Raw genomic sequence first — 12,632 nt, forward strand, 5'->3', positions numbered from 1 at the left:
CACAGATACCTGGGCAAGAGGCCCAACGGCCTGGAGGGGCCCGGCAGCAGGACTGCCTCGACCTCCAGGCCTCTGCTCATAGGAGAGTATGGGAACGATAGCGGCAGAACCAGGATGGACATCAGTCCACACAGCTCCCATACCAACGGTGGGCGGAGGCAGCAGGACGATTTAATATCCCGCGTCCACACTGGAGGGCCATTTTTGCCAGACTCTCAAGCTCAGGAAGGCCCTGAGCCACATTCCTCACTGCAGGACAGACATTTGCACGGGATAGTTAAGGCCAGCTTACTCTCCACCAGTCCCCATCCTCTCGGACCAGTCCCCAGGGCAGGTCGAGGGGGACTGTTGGAACCCCTCGGCGTCACACCGGCCGAAGCCCAGATCTACTACTCCTTGGGATCGGTGTGCCACCCCTGCCCTCAGGTCCAGGCCTACCCGCTCTATAGCCCCTCAGGAACAGCTCTGTACAACCTGCACAGGGAGCCGAGACCCAGGCAGCACAGCCTAAGGAACTCACCGCACTCGCCCCTGGGTCTACCTAACAGCCATGACAGGTCCCAGAGAGACCGGGACCGAGACCAAGAGAGAGACAGAGAGAAACTCAGGGGTAAAGACAAAGAGAAGCACCTGCAACAGGACAAAGACCAAGAAAGAGACGGTGAGCGCGAGAGACGACGGGACAGAGACAGAGATCGAGGGAGGGAGCTATCGCCTTCTCATCTTCACACCTCGCCCCCGGGCCTTCACCCATCTCCCCCCGAGCTCCTACCTCACTTCACCAAGGGTTCTCTGATCGAGTTGGCCAGCGGTCGATTGAAGCGGGTGGAGGAGCTGCGGACCGAGGACTTCCTGAGGAGCGCGGATACCTCGCCGGAGTTCCACCTCAGCACCTGCACCGTGCTGCTGATTTCCCCAAGCAGCGCACAAGGCTTCAGCCACCTGCAGGTCCACCTCACAGACCGCAACACTCAGGTCAGCTCTTCTCTCTCTCTCTCTCTCTCTCTCTCTCTCTCTCTCTCTCTCGATGTTACAACTTGAGTGGCAGACATCTGCATTAAAGCATAATCAGACGTAATGTAATGACTAACTGCATGGCGAGATGAGTGTTAATGCAGTCACACTTCAGGGTGTAGATGTTCTCAGGTGGAAGCAACCGTTTAATTTGTACACACCAAAGTCAGATTGTGGTGATGATGAGTGAACGAGCATGAGAGACCGTCTTGGTTGAGTGAGTAACTTTGTTGTGGTTTTGTGTAGGAGTTACTGAAGGTCTTGGTGGAGTACCCGTTCTTTGTGCAGGACCGAGGCTGGTCTTCATGCTGCCCCCAGAGAACCACGCAGCTGTATGGCCTGCACTGCCGCCAGCTCATGGAGGGGGATGTCTGCCTGGCTCTCACGCCGACCCCCACCCCCACCCCCAGCCAAACCCACCGGACACACACGCGTATCGGTCCCAGGGCCCAACGCACGCAACCCCTCCCCTCCAGGGCTGCGGGAGAAGCCGGCAACTCGCACAGGGAGGAGATGCCGCCTCCACCTCCTCCGCCCCCTCTTCCTCACCACCCACCTCCTCCACGTGCAGCTCCGGCTGTGGAGCCCCCCGCCCCGGAGCGGCCGCGTCCACGCAAACGGCGCTGGTCTGCCCCGGATACCCTCCCCTCAACTGGAACGGACGACAGCCTCCGGGATTTACCTCATGGCTGCAAGCTAATGAAGTGGCAGTAGGATCTTGGGAAATGCATACGTGTACATGCATATTTACACACACACACACACACGCACATACACACCCTCCTTGTCTCTGTTGCACCCACCAAGACAAACAATGGAGAGACCTCAAGGTAGGGTTGCAGGGAAGGATTTAAAAAACAAAAAAAACAATAGAAAACGCAATTTACGGGTGTCCACACTGCTGCCCAAAATATGAACCTAGTCCATCCTAGCCTGGCCCTAGTTGTACCCTCCTTTCCTTTCCCCTTTCCTTTCCTTCCCTCAACCTTACTTAGAGCCTGCCCTGAGAGGAGCAGCCGCTGAAGGATCTCCGGATGGCTCCTTACAGACACACTTGAAGACGTTTAGTGAGACAATCAAGCACTTGTCTGTGCGGTCAGTGTTTTCTGCAGGGTTATCGATTTTCAATCAGTGTTATGAAAGTAAAACGCTATTGAAGAAGTGCAGATATATATGAACAAAAGTCGACTATATATATATATTACATTACAGATGTTATCTACAGTAAATATGCTAAACAGATTTAATGCAATCTCTCTTGTCGATTTTTTCGCAATGCATTTCTTTTCTTTTCTTTCTTGCTCCCGAGCAGCAGGCGAGGTGAATGTACGAGCAACTCTTCGCCTTTTTTCTTCTTCTTTTTAAAAAAAAAAAAAAATTCGGCGTTTCAAACTGTGGATTTGTTTTTCGTCAAGGCATTACCCTCCAATATGTTCTTAACATTGTCTCTGAGAAAAGGGAGAACACTAATGAAAACTGCGTAACAGACAATCCCCCGCCCACACAGACAGGTCTGTGCCACATCGCACTCGACAACTCGTGGTGTTTTTGTTTTTTTCATTAAAAACTGAATGATGGAAAAAGAGTAAAAAATAAAAAAAATTATAAAAAAAAAATTTAAAAAAAAGTGTAGCATGGCTGAGGAGTAATGGTGCTAATAACACGTTGGAACATGATGCTTTGTGAATACTCTTGACCCCCCCCCCACGCTTCTGTTCCCATCTCATTTTTTTTACGTACTGTATTTGTTTGAAGGCAGGGAAAATGATGAAAGTATTTTAAACTCAGATACGGGTATCTCCTCTGATTCAGCACACAATCTCACTTTAGTTCTTTGTGTTTTTTTTTGTATTTTATTTTCAAAAAGAAATGTACCTTTTACCTGTTGATTTTTTTTTCTTTTTAAATGTTATAGCTACAAAAAATGTATATTTTTAAAAATTGTGAATCTGTTGATGATGTTCGCTAGAATTAAAAAGGAAAAAAAGCTTTATAGATTTAATTAGAGGTGTGAATTTGTTATGTAATGTACTATACACCTCAAATATCATCTAATACAGGAGCTCCCAACTTAAAAAGGCCCCCAATCAGCAACAGCTTTATTATGACGTTAACATATAAAAAGTGTGGAAATATGTTACTATTCTAACTCACTATATACTAAAAAATAACACTAATCAACTGTATAGCCGACTACTTGTACACTTCTACTTTAGAAGTAAACATGAGTACTCCTATTTAGGTAAATGTCAGATTCATATAAGACTCACAAAATATAACAAACAAAAATAGGATGCATTATTATTAATTTAAATAACTAATTATATTGGAAATGAAAGCTCCACCTTGAACAGAAGTTGGCCCTTTCACTCTTTACATGTGAGACGTTTACCGCTCGGTATTAATGGTTTCACTATTATTAGTTCATAGTTTTACTACATTAAAAACTTCACAATACCAACATTTCCTGTTGGAGAAAAGGTGAAAGGTCAAAGCAAAGATGGCGTCGGTCCGGGAAACCCCCCACATCACTTCATCCGAACCCGGAAAGACGCACCCAAATCTCGGTCACTCGTGGGGAGAAAACATCGCAGGAAAATCGTCCTTCGCGGGCGCGGAGGTCACTTAAACAGCGCTTTGTATCAAAGTAGAGCACTACTTTAAGTGGCGGAGGTGTTTTGCAGGGCGGTAAAATGTTAGTTGAGGAAATATAGTCTCACAGGGGAAGAAACAACACAAGTAGCAGCTTACCCACGGCCACACCGGTGAAATCCACTCTGGTGTGATGCTCCAGTTTACCCACCATCCGTGTGACGTATCCTGCAGCAACAGGACTACTTTGTCAAGGTGCGTTGCAGGAGCAGTGTTACAAACACACTGAAAAACAGAGGAAAAAAAAACAGTAAAAACTGCCTAAATTATAACCCTGATAGAAATCTGTGTCAACCCGTAGAACCAGTCCATCAGAGAAGTATAAAAAGCTTTACATCTGCATCAAATTACATATAAAAAGTTTAACTAAATAGGCGAAAAGCAACCCGCAGAGTGCAGACAAATTCTCAAAATCCCCGGTCGATGATGAGGATGATGTCCAATTAAGCAGGTTTTCATTTATTTCTCATGGACTCCTGTCCGTGAAGCACTTCTTCAATTAAATAATAATACGAGGGAATGGACACGAGGTCCACTGCGTTCTGTTTGGTAATATTCATTTCAAAACCTTTTTATTAAAAAAAACCACACGAAATGTTAACGAAACCAGCCCCAAAGTCAAAAGTTTGGGAGGAACACTTAACCAGAAGCCCCCCCACCCCACACACACACACACACACACACACACGCACACACAGATGTTTTCAGCATGTTTTATTGGGTGATAGAAGATGTTTGCTTCCACAGCAGAGAAAAAGCAATATTAAAAAAGGTACACAAAAATCCCTTCACGCATTGCAAACAGGTCTAGGATGCGACACCTCCAGCGTTTCTTCACACGCGTTGCAATCTGCTCCGAGGACGTCTTTCTATGACGATTACATTTGGGGGGGGGGAAGGGATAACACTTCAGTAATTCCCCTTGTGTGTATTGTTCACAGCTTTCTCCCCCCCCCCCCACCCACAGTCCTTCGCTACATCTTCTCTCCCGTCCGTGTCGGTGGTGAGAACCGGCCGCTTCTCCTCGAGCTCTCCGAAGTTGAACCTCTGCAGCAGCTCCACCGCAAACAAGGGCACCACCTGGCCAACAGGACACACACACACACACACACACACACACACAATCAGCGTGATGGCGAGGACCTCTGCTGGCATTTGAAGACACTACAGGATCGTCGCTTTCACACTGACACACAGGGGGGGGGGGGACAGAAAAGTGTCCCCGATTGGATTGATGCACCGATACCGATACCCGGGCTTTGGGTATCCTCCGATACGGAGAACCGATCTGATACCAGTGTTAAATTAATAAACTGGTAAGGCGACATCAGGCTTGGCTTCAACATTGCTTTATATATATATATATATATATATATATATATATATATATATATATATATATATCAAATCGAAGAGTTGGCCTACTTTTTTCAACACGTGGTGTGACAAGTGAGTAAAGTCCATCAACTTTCACTGACACACGGTTCACGTCGTAACGACATTACAACCCAAGATCATTTAGAATTCAGATGCAGGCATGCAGAGAGAGCATGAAAAGAGGATATTTTTTGGTTAATATGTACAAAAACACGTCGCGCCCAGAACTGTGATTGCGATTCCTGCCCGACGGAGTCTGAACCCGACGAAATTTCATCAATTTGACTTCAGAATGTTGGAAATGGTTTGATGTGAATGAAACAGAATTTATAATAGTTATTTTACAGATTATTTCTATAAAAAAAATTTTAAAAAATGAAACGGAAAATTATCAAGAATATATGCGTTCAGGGTGAATTGAAATAATTTTAAAAAAAATAAGACTTTCCCCACCTTGGCCATGATCAGCTTCCTGGTCTGGGGCACGTTGGGGTCCGGGTACTCCTCTCCGAAGCAGAGCTCAATCTCATAAGAAGGCGTCGGCCCCTTCCCCTGTAAACAGCTCTGGAGCTCTGTACACAAACATTTCATATTGGAATATTCTGATCCCATCATGCAGACATATTCCCTCTTTGCATAGAGCAATAACGTGAGCAATAAAAACATCCCGAATAATAATATGCCTCTCTTTGAATAAAATCACACATCGTCCCGGTTTAGATTTACACGAGTACAAACTGACTCTATTTTTTTTTTTTTTTTTTTAGTGGCTGACAGCGTTTTTTGTTCATGCATGCGTCGCCTCACCGCTGAGAAACATGGGCACGTCAAGCAGTTTGGAGGTCTTGTCTCGCTCCAGTTTGTTGGGCCGGTCGGCGTGTCGGGCCCCCGGGCCGCTCCAGTACACCCTGCCCTGGCAGAAGCGCTTGATGAACACCCCGTCTGGGGCCACCCACAACAGCACGCCCCTCTCCAGGTGACCCAGGAGGCGGTTCATCGCTTCGGCCATCCACGACGGCAGGGACGCGGAGCCCGGCGAGGGGAAGGAGAACTGTTGGGCGGAGCAGGGCCCGTAGATCCGCTCGTCTCCCAGGGGGACGCGGCCCTGCATGATGAAGCACCCCTCCGGGCTCCGGGTGGTCACCTTCATCACCCTCTGGCCCTGGTACAACAGGACCACCTGCATACGGAAGTCTGCACACGGCACAAAGGGCAACTTGTGTTCAAGGTCATACAGGCCGGTGGCACGTTGAGGTTCCTTTATCAAGCTTACCTGATATCGTCAGTGTAGGGCTGAGGAAGGGGATAGTAGCGGGACTCTGATTTAGACTTGTGTTTCCCGTGAGCTCACAATACATGTGCTCCCTCATCAGGCCATCTAGAGCAGAAGAGAGGTGTTATTCAATCAGAACTTCCCCCTCACGGCTCGTCTCCTGGGACAGACGGAGGCTGGGTGGTTTGTTTTTCAGGCCTCACGTGACCGTGAAGGCATTTTAAGTGTGAGTGCTTGGGAGTTTTCTTCTCAAGAGCACCTTAAACAAAGTCTGTTGAGTCCAGGAAGCACTCCGAGTAGGGATTATTGTTAGGGGAAATGTGACCTTATTTGGGTGACAAATACTCTGAAATCCAGAAGCACAGCGGCCAGGTTTCACGGACAAATGTGACCTCTGTTTGGACCGCTCGGATGGGAGTCCATTGAGGGCATTTTGACCGGGATGGTGACCCTTTGAGGACTCAATGGTTATTCTTTGCTTCTTATTCTCTATAAACATTCAGCAGGATCAGTGTGTGCGAGTAAAACACTTACCGGGCAACGTCTTTACTCCTTCTTTACTTCTGTGAAAGGATTCCTTTTGACAACAAAGCTGCAAACACAACAAAAAAAACACAGCATGGAGTTCGTAGGCGATTTTTGTTTTAAGGATCGGATCTTTTCTTTTTTTACAAGATTAGACTTAGTGGTAGTAGTTTATCCGGTTTTTTTCCTGCCACATCCCAAGTCTGAAGTTTTACCATCTAAACCTAATTATCCTTCCTGATTTCCACCTATTTCTAAAGCTCCAAATAAAATTGAAAAAAGATACAGAAATAATGAGCCTTATTCATAAGAAACTGAAAGCCGTGTTTCTTGTGTTGCGTCACTGTCAATCTCCAAGTATTCAGCGAGTTCTACGTTTTCTTCAGTCAAATCGTAGCATCTTTTTGGCTTTATGTTTTCAACTCACCTGCTGGTCCAGAAAAGCAGGGTTCCTTGGAGACCTCAGAGCCTGGATCACGTGGTCTTTTGTCGGGGGAGACTCTGAGGAGAGCAACAAGAGTGAGACCACAGATGAAAGCCGATGAAAGAAACCCAACAGACGGCATTTAATACAAAAAAATGTCTTTTTCTTTTTAACCTGCTGGCCTGCTGTGCTGGATAAGGTAGACTTTATAAGGCTCAGTGAGGCCCAGCTGGCTGCGTTCAGGGACCTCCTGGAAGTCTGTGCTCTTGTTGAGTGCACAGCGGAGACGGGTCTTCCACATGGTGGGGTCGGCTCTGTCCCTCCCCTCCCTGTACTTGCCCTTGTACACAGCCCAGGCCTGAATGTGAGACATCCACATTGTAGACAGAAAAGACAAAATATGATTTCATGAAGAAAAGACGCATATATTTCAACAAGTGCACACTATTTTGTTGCAGAAAATTGATTATTGAGTCATTTTCTTTATAGGGAACATACAGTGCATCCGGACATGTACATAAGTATTCACAGCCTTTGCTCAATACTTTGTTGAAGCACCTTTGGCAGCAATTTCAGCCTCGAGTCTTCTTGGGTATGATTCCACAAGCTTGGCACACCTATTTCTGGGCAGTTTCTCCCATTCTTCTTTGCAGAACCTCTCAAGTTCCATCAGGTTGGATGGAGAGCGTCAGTGCAGCCATTTTCAGATCTCTCCAGAGATGTGCAATCGGGTTCAAGTCAGGGCTCTGGCTGGGCCACTCAAGGACATTCACAGAGTTGTCCCGAAGCCACTCCTTTGTTATCTTGGCTGTGTGCTTCAGGTCGTTGTCCTGTTGGAAGATGAACCGTCGCCCCAGTCTGAGGTCCAGAGCGCTCTGGAGCATGTTTTCATCCAGGATGTCTCTGTACATTGCTGCATTCATCTTTCCCTCAATCCTGACTAGTCTCCCAGTTCCTCCTGCTGAAGAACATCCCCACAGCATGATGCTGCCACCACCACGCTTCACTGTAGGGATGGTATTGGCCAGGTGAGGAGCAGTGCCTGGTTTCCTCCAGACATGACGCTTGGCATTCAGGCCAAAGAGTTCAATCTTTGTTTCATCAGACCAGAGAATGTTGTTTCTCATGGTCTGAGAGTCCTTCAGGTGCCTTTTTGCAAACTCCAGGCGAGCTGTCATGTGCTTTTTACTGAGGAGTGGCTTCCGTCTGACCACTCTACCAAACAGGCCTGATTTCTGGAGTGCTGCAGAGATGGTTGTCCTTCTGGAAGGTTCTCCTCTCTTCATAGAACAACACTGGAGCTCTGTCAGAGTGACCATCGGGTTCCTGGTCACCTCCCTGACTAAGGCCCTTCTCCCCCGATCACTCAGTCTGGCTGGGTGTCCAACTCTAAGAAGAGTCCTGGTGGTTCCAAACTTCTTCCATTTCCAGATGATGGAGGCCACTGTGCTCATTGGGACTTTCAATGCTGCAGACATTGTTCTGTACCCTTCGCCAGATCTGTGCCTCAATACAATTCTGTCTCGGAGGTCTACAGATAATTCCTTGGACTTCATGGCTTGGTTTATGCTCTGATATGCAGTGTTAACGGTGGTACCTTATATAGACAGCTGTGTGCCTTTCTAAATCATGTCCAATCAACTGAATTTAGCACAAGTGGACTCCAATCAAGTTGTAGAAACATCTCAAGGATGATCAGTGGAAACAGGATGCACATGAGCTAAATGTTGAGTGTCATGGCAAAGGCTGTGAATACTTATGTACATGTTATGTTTTCGTTCTTTATTTTTAATAGATTTGCAAAAATTTGCAAAAAACAGTTTTCACTTTGTCATTATGGGTTGTTGTGTGTAGAATGCTGAGGAAAATAATGAATTTAATCCATTTTGGAATAAGGCTGTAACATAACAAAATGTGGAAAAAGTGAAGCGGCGCTGTGAATACTTTCCGGATGATATCCGATGATATTTAGATGAGTTCAGGGAACAAACTAGTCATTTTTACTTGATATAACTTTAAATAATGCTATTAAGTTCTGAAATAGATCTTATTCGGATGACCTACAATGTGAGATATTATTTACTTTACTTCTATAAGATATACAAGTGTAGTTCTACAGTGCGGAATAAAAAATTAAACCAGCAGAATCCAAAGTTATTTGAGCTCATTTGTCTTCATTCTTTCATTCCTGTGACTCATTTTCACTCATTATTAAAGCATTTAAGTGTCAACACTCGTGTTTTCATGCCATAAACAGAAAAGTGCCAGTAAGTTTTCTTTTGACAGTGTTTCTTCCAACTGGTTATTCTTGGACCAGTAATCCAAAACGCTTACGCAACACAGCCTTGGAAAAACAGCATTGCGAGAAAGCGGTATCTCCCTTAAAAATAAGAAACAAGAAAAAAGACACACTTTCATAATAAAAACTTATTATGAAATGTGATTTTTTTTTTTTTCAATTTACAACGGAACATAAACGCATCAACTTTTCCAGTTAACCCACACAGTTCAACCGCATGTTAGACCTTTTGAAAAAGAGCAAAATAATATGAATAATAATAAATAGATACATCCATAAAACGATTATGGATGGATCACAAATACATTTTGGTGGGGCACCAAATAAAACTAATACTAATATAATGTAAATAAATTCACTTGAAAATGATAACTAAAAGGAATAAAAGCACAAACTTTTTTAAAGTTAGACAGTTCATGTGGCTTTTGTGTGGGAAATTAAGTGGAGAAAAAATGAGAACATCTGCTTAATAAGTCAACATAGTAAACTTATAATGTGCTATTATCCTGGTGGTGAAATGTGAACATGTTTTATTGTTTATTAGTCAACTTATGGCCTTAAATAAATAACTACATTTAGTTAAAAAAATAAATAATAATAATAATAAAAAGGGAAATATCCAACTTCTTTTACATATGTCGACCCGGGCGGTCTGGGTACATTTTCTGTCTCATAAAAAAATAAAAATAAGTTCAAAACATGCCTTAAAAAGTTTGTACCATAACCTCCACGTTGTCCGAGGACCCGGAGAGAGAGAGAGTGAGCCGACCTTAAAGAGAGCCGCGTCCTCCGTCTGCTTGTAGTCCTTCTTGGCCGCGTGCTTCCACGGGATCCTGAACATGCTCCTGCCCTCATCCTCCCAGCACAGACCCTCATATGTCCCGCTCTCCACCTGAGCTATCAGCCACTCTTTCATGTGCATCTTAGCTTCCATCTCCGACACGAGGACACGCGCGCGTCTTTATTAAATCCGAATCTAAAAAAAAAAAAAAGGTGCATGTGCAAAGTGTTTGAAAATACTACTTTTTTTTTTCTTTTTTTTTAATTCTGATGCCACGCGGGGTTCGTCACAATTCCTGCAGGCTAATCGTGTAAAGCAGCTCAATAAAAACATATAAATATAGACAAACGGACCTCGAGCTTCAGCGCCAGGAGAGTCGCAACTAAAGTTAGATGGTGCGCGTGCAAGCGAAAGCGAAAGCGCGTGCGATACTTTCAGTTTCCTTCCGCCAACTGCGTAATCACTTCCAAGTGATAAATACATAACCAGGCTGCAGATGGTTGTCCTGTATAGAGGCACGTGTTACTTCCCCGGAAGGCACACTTAAAAGCATCATGTCTTTAGGCTGCTTTTATATGACGATGCTCACAAAACTCACTAAATATGTCTTAAAATAAAGGAAAATATTACATTAAAAAAAAAACAATAGGCACCTTCATAGCCCCACGACCTGCTAAATAAAAGGAAGTTGTGTTTTCTTCTCATTTGAAAACGCCTCTTTTAATTTCCCCCGCATGAGAGCAACAGTCAGCACCAGAGCATTAATCTCTCACACGCACACAGTGAGAGAGAGGCTATACAGTGTCATACTTTCGTACTCTCATACCGAAAATGAATGTGGGTGTAAAGGGACTTCTTCTTCTAATTTTCGCTTTCCATAAACTCCTCTTCAACCCTCCTCACATGTGAAGCCTTCTTGGTTTCTTCTGATCGGGTTAAGACACCGAAGCAGGCGGACAATAAACGATTCCAAAGTTCAGATCGATAAGAAATGTCTATTTAAAAAAAAAAAAAAAAAAAGTTCTCATTGTGTGACGTTTCGTGTGAGTATAGTTTTCCCCCAACAGGGGGCAGTGTAAACGTGTGTCACTGCCCCATTCACAACACACAGAGGGACGCTTTCTTTTATTTATTTGGAGGTGTTGTGACGTACATCATATTAACATGCTGCACGGAGGAGGGTGCACAAACATCCAGCAGGTTATGCATTTAGAACGGGACTGTTGTGTTGTACAGAGGGCTTTTGAAAAAAAAGGTTTCATAAATCCTGTCACGTCAACGGCGACAATAATATAACTATAAATGGCTTCATCACCTCGTGGAGTGCATGTGTAAAAGTCTATGCATGTGGGAAGGTACATATGGATATGTTGACGTATGGCTATGAATATGTAGATGCGTATGTATTTGTCGGTGTAGATGTGTATGTAAAGGTTAGCATGTCGCTACTAGAAAAAAACTATTGACACTTATTATTTTTGATTATTTACTTTTTTATTTTATTTTATTTTATTATGTTTATTTAAATGTCTCGGACTGTTCTGTTGCGTTGAAAATGCAAAAAAGAAAAAGCTCCCCCCCAAAAAAATGTACAAAATGTGCTTTATCGTAGAAAGAAAACACAGAAGCCCGTGCTGTATATTATAATGCATGTGCAAACATCCACCTACCCAAAGACATAACAAAAAAAACAGCCACATGCACACACATGCATGTCTGGAGCAAGACACTTAACCCCCAAAATGCTGATGGGCTACCTTGCCGTAGCTCCTCCCATCAGTATATGAATGGGTGTGAACGGGTGAATGATGTCATGTAGTGTTAAAGCGTTTTGAGCTGTCAAAAGACTAGAAAGGTGCTAAACAAGTACATTTACCATTCACACACACACACACACGCGTGCACACACACACACACACACACACACACACACCTGAGAAAACAAAAAGGTTTTCAGCTTGCCTTTGCACAACGAAGCACTTCTCAGACAGATCTCAGGTCAGCGGGGTGAACGACGAGGCTGTAAGCCGAGCAAATATTTAAAAGTGTGCGAGAGAGGAAAAAATGCACAAATAAATTCTGCTTTTCATCTTCATAAAACACCTCGAGGTTGCTTTTCTCCCACTTTATTGTTGTACCAGTTCAGCAGTAAAACACAGTTGAGACATTGGAGCGCACTGCAGAACGCCGTAGCCAGCTCTCAATAAATAGACCTATTAAATATGACAGATTGTGTTACAGCAGAGGAATATGAACCTGAAAATGTGGAGCGCACAGAACAAGAGGC

General features: G+C 44.4%; 2 protein-coding genes across 7 annotated transcripts in view; one reads left to right on the top strand and one right to left on the bottom strand.

The window, feature by feature from the left end:
* The window catches only part of zmp:0000000926, a 16,584-nt gene extending 13,573 nt beyond the window's left edge, over positions 1-3,011 (top strand). The window contains exons 2-3 of the mRNA XM_034537906.1: positions 1-975; positions 1,261-3,011. The exon at positions 1-975 is cut by the window's left edge and continues 763 nt beyond it. Of these exons, the coding sequence (XP_034393797.1) occupies positions 1-975; positions 1,261-1,728 (1,443 nt within the window). The 3' untranslated portion in view covers positions 1,729-3,011. The remainder of the gene's footprint in view (positions 976-1,260) is intronic.
* Positions 3,012-4,363: 1,352 nt separating this feature from the next.
* On the bottom strand, positions 4,364-11,335 carry irf10 (interferon regulatory factor 10). 6 transcript variants are annotated; one of them, XM_034537947.1, is made up of 9 exons: positions 11,172-11,335; positions 10,268-10,540; positions 7,440-7,623; positions 7,269-7,342; positions 6,851-6,908; positions 6,317-6,421; positions 5,851-6,237; positions 5,497-5,615; positions 4,364-4,746 (listed from the first exon to the last, which is right to left on the bottom strand). In XM_034537947.1, exons 2-9 carry the CDS (start codon positions 10,496-10,498, stop codon positions 4,576-4,578), a joined length of 1,329 nt encoding a protein of 442 aa, XP_034393838.1. In that variant the 5' UTR covers positions 10,499-10,540; positions 11,172-11,335; the 3' UTR covers positions 4,364-4,575. The 6 variants fall into 6 exon arrangements, with proteins under 6 accessions (XP_034393838.1, XP_034393839.1, XP_034393836.1 ...); XM_034537948.1 differs by lacking the exon at positions 11,172-11,335 and adding an exon at positions 10,999-11,142; XM_034537945.1 differs by lacking the exon at positions 11,172-11,335 and adding an exon at positions 10,999-11,141 and having other exon boundaries at positions 10,268-10,850.
* Positions 11,336-12,632: the final 1,297 nt, after the last annotated feature.

Source organism: Cyclopterus lumpus, chromosome 7, assembly GCF_009769545.1.
Source record: "Cyclopterus lumpus isolate fCycLum1 chromosome 7, fCycLum1.pri, whole genome shotgun sequence".
Classification (NCBI taxonomy): domain Eukaryota; kingdom Metazoa; phylum Chordata; class Actinopteri; order Perciformes; family Cyclopteridae; genus Cyclopterus; species Cyclopterus lumpus.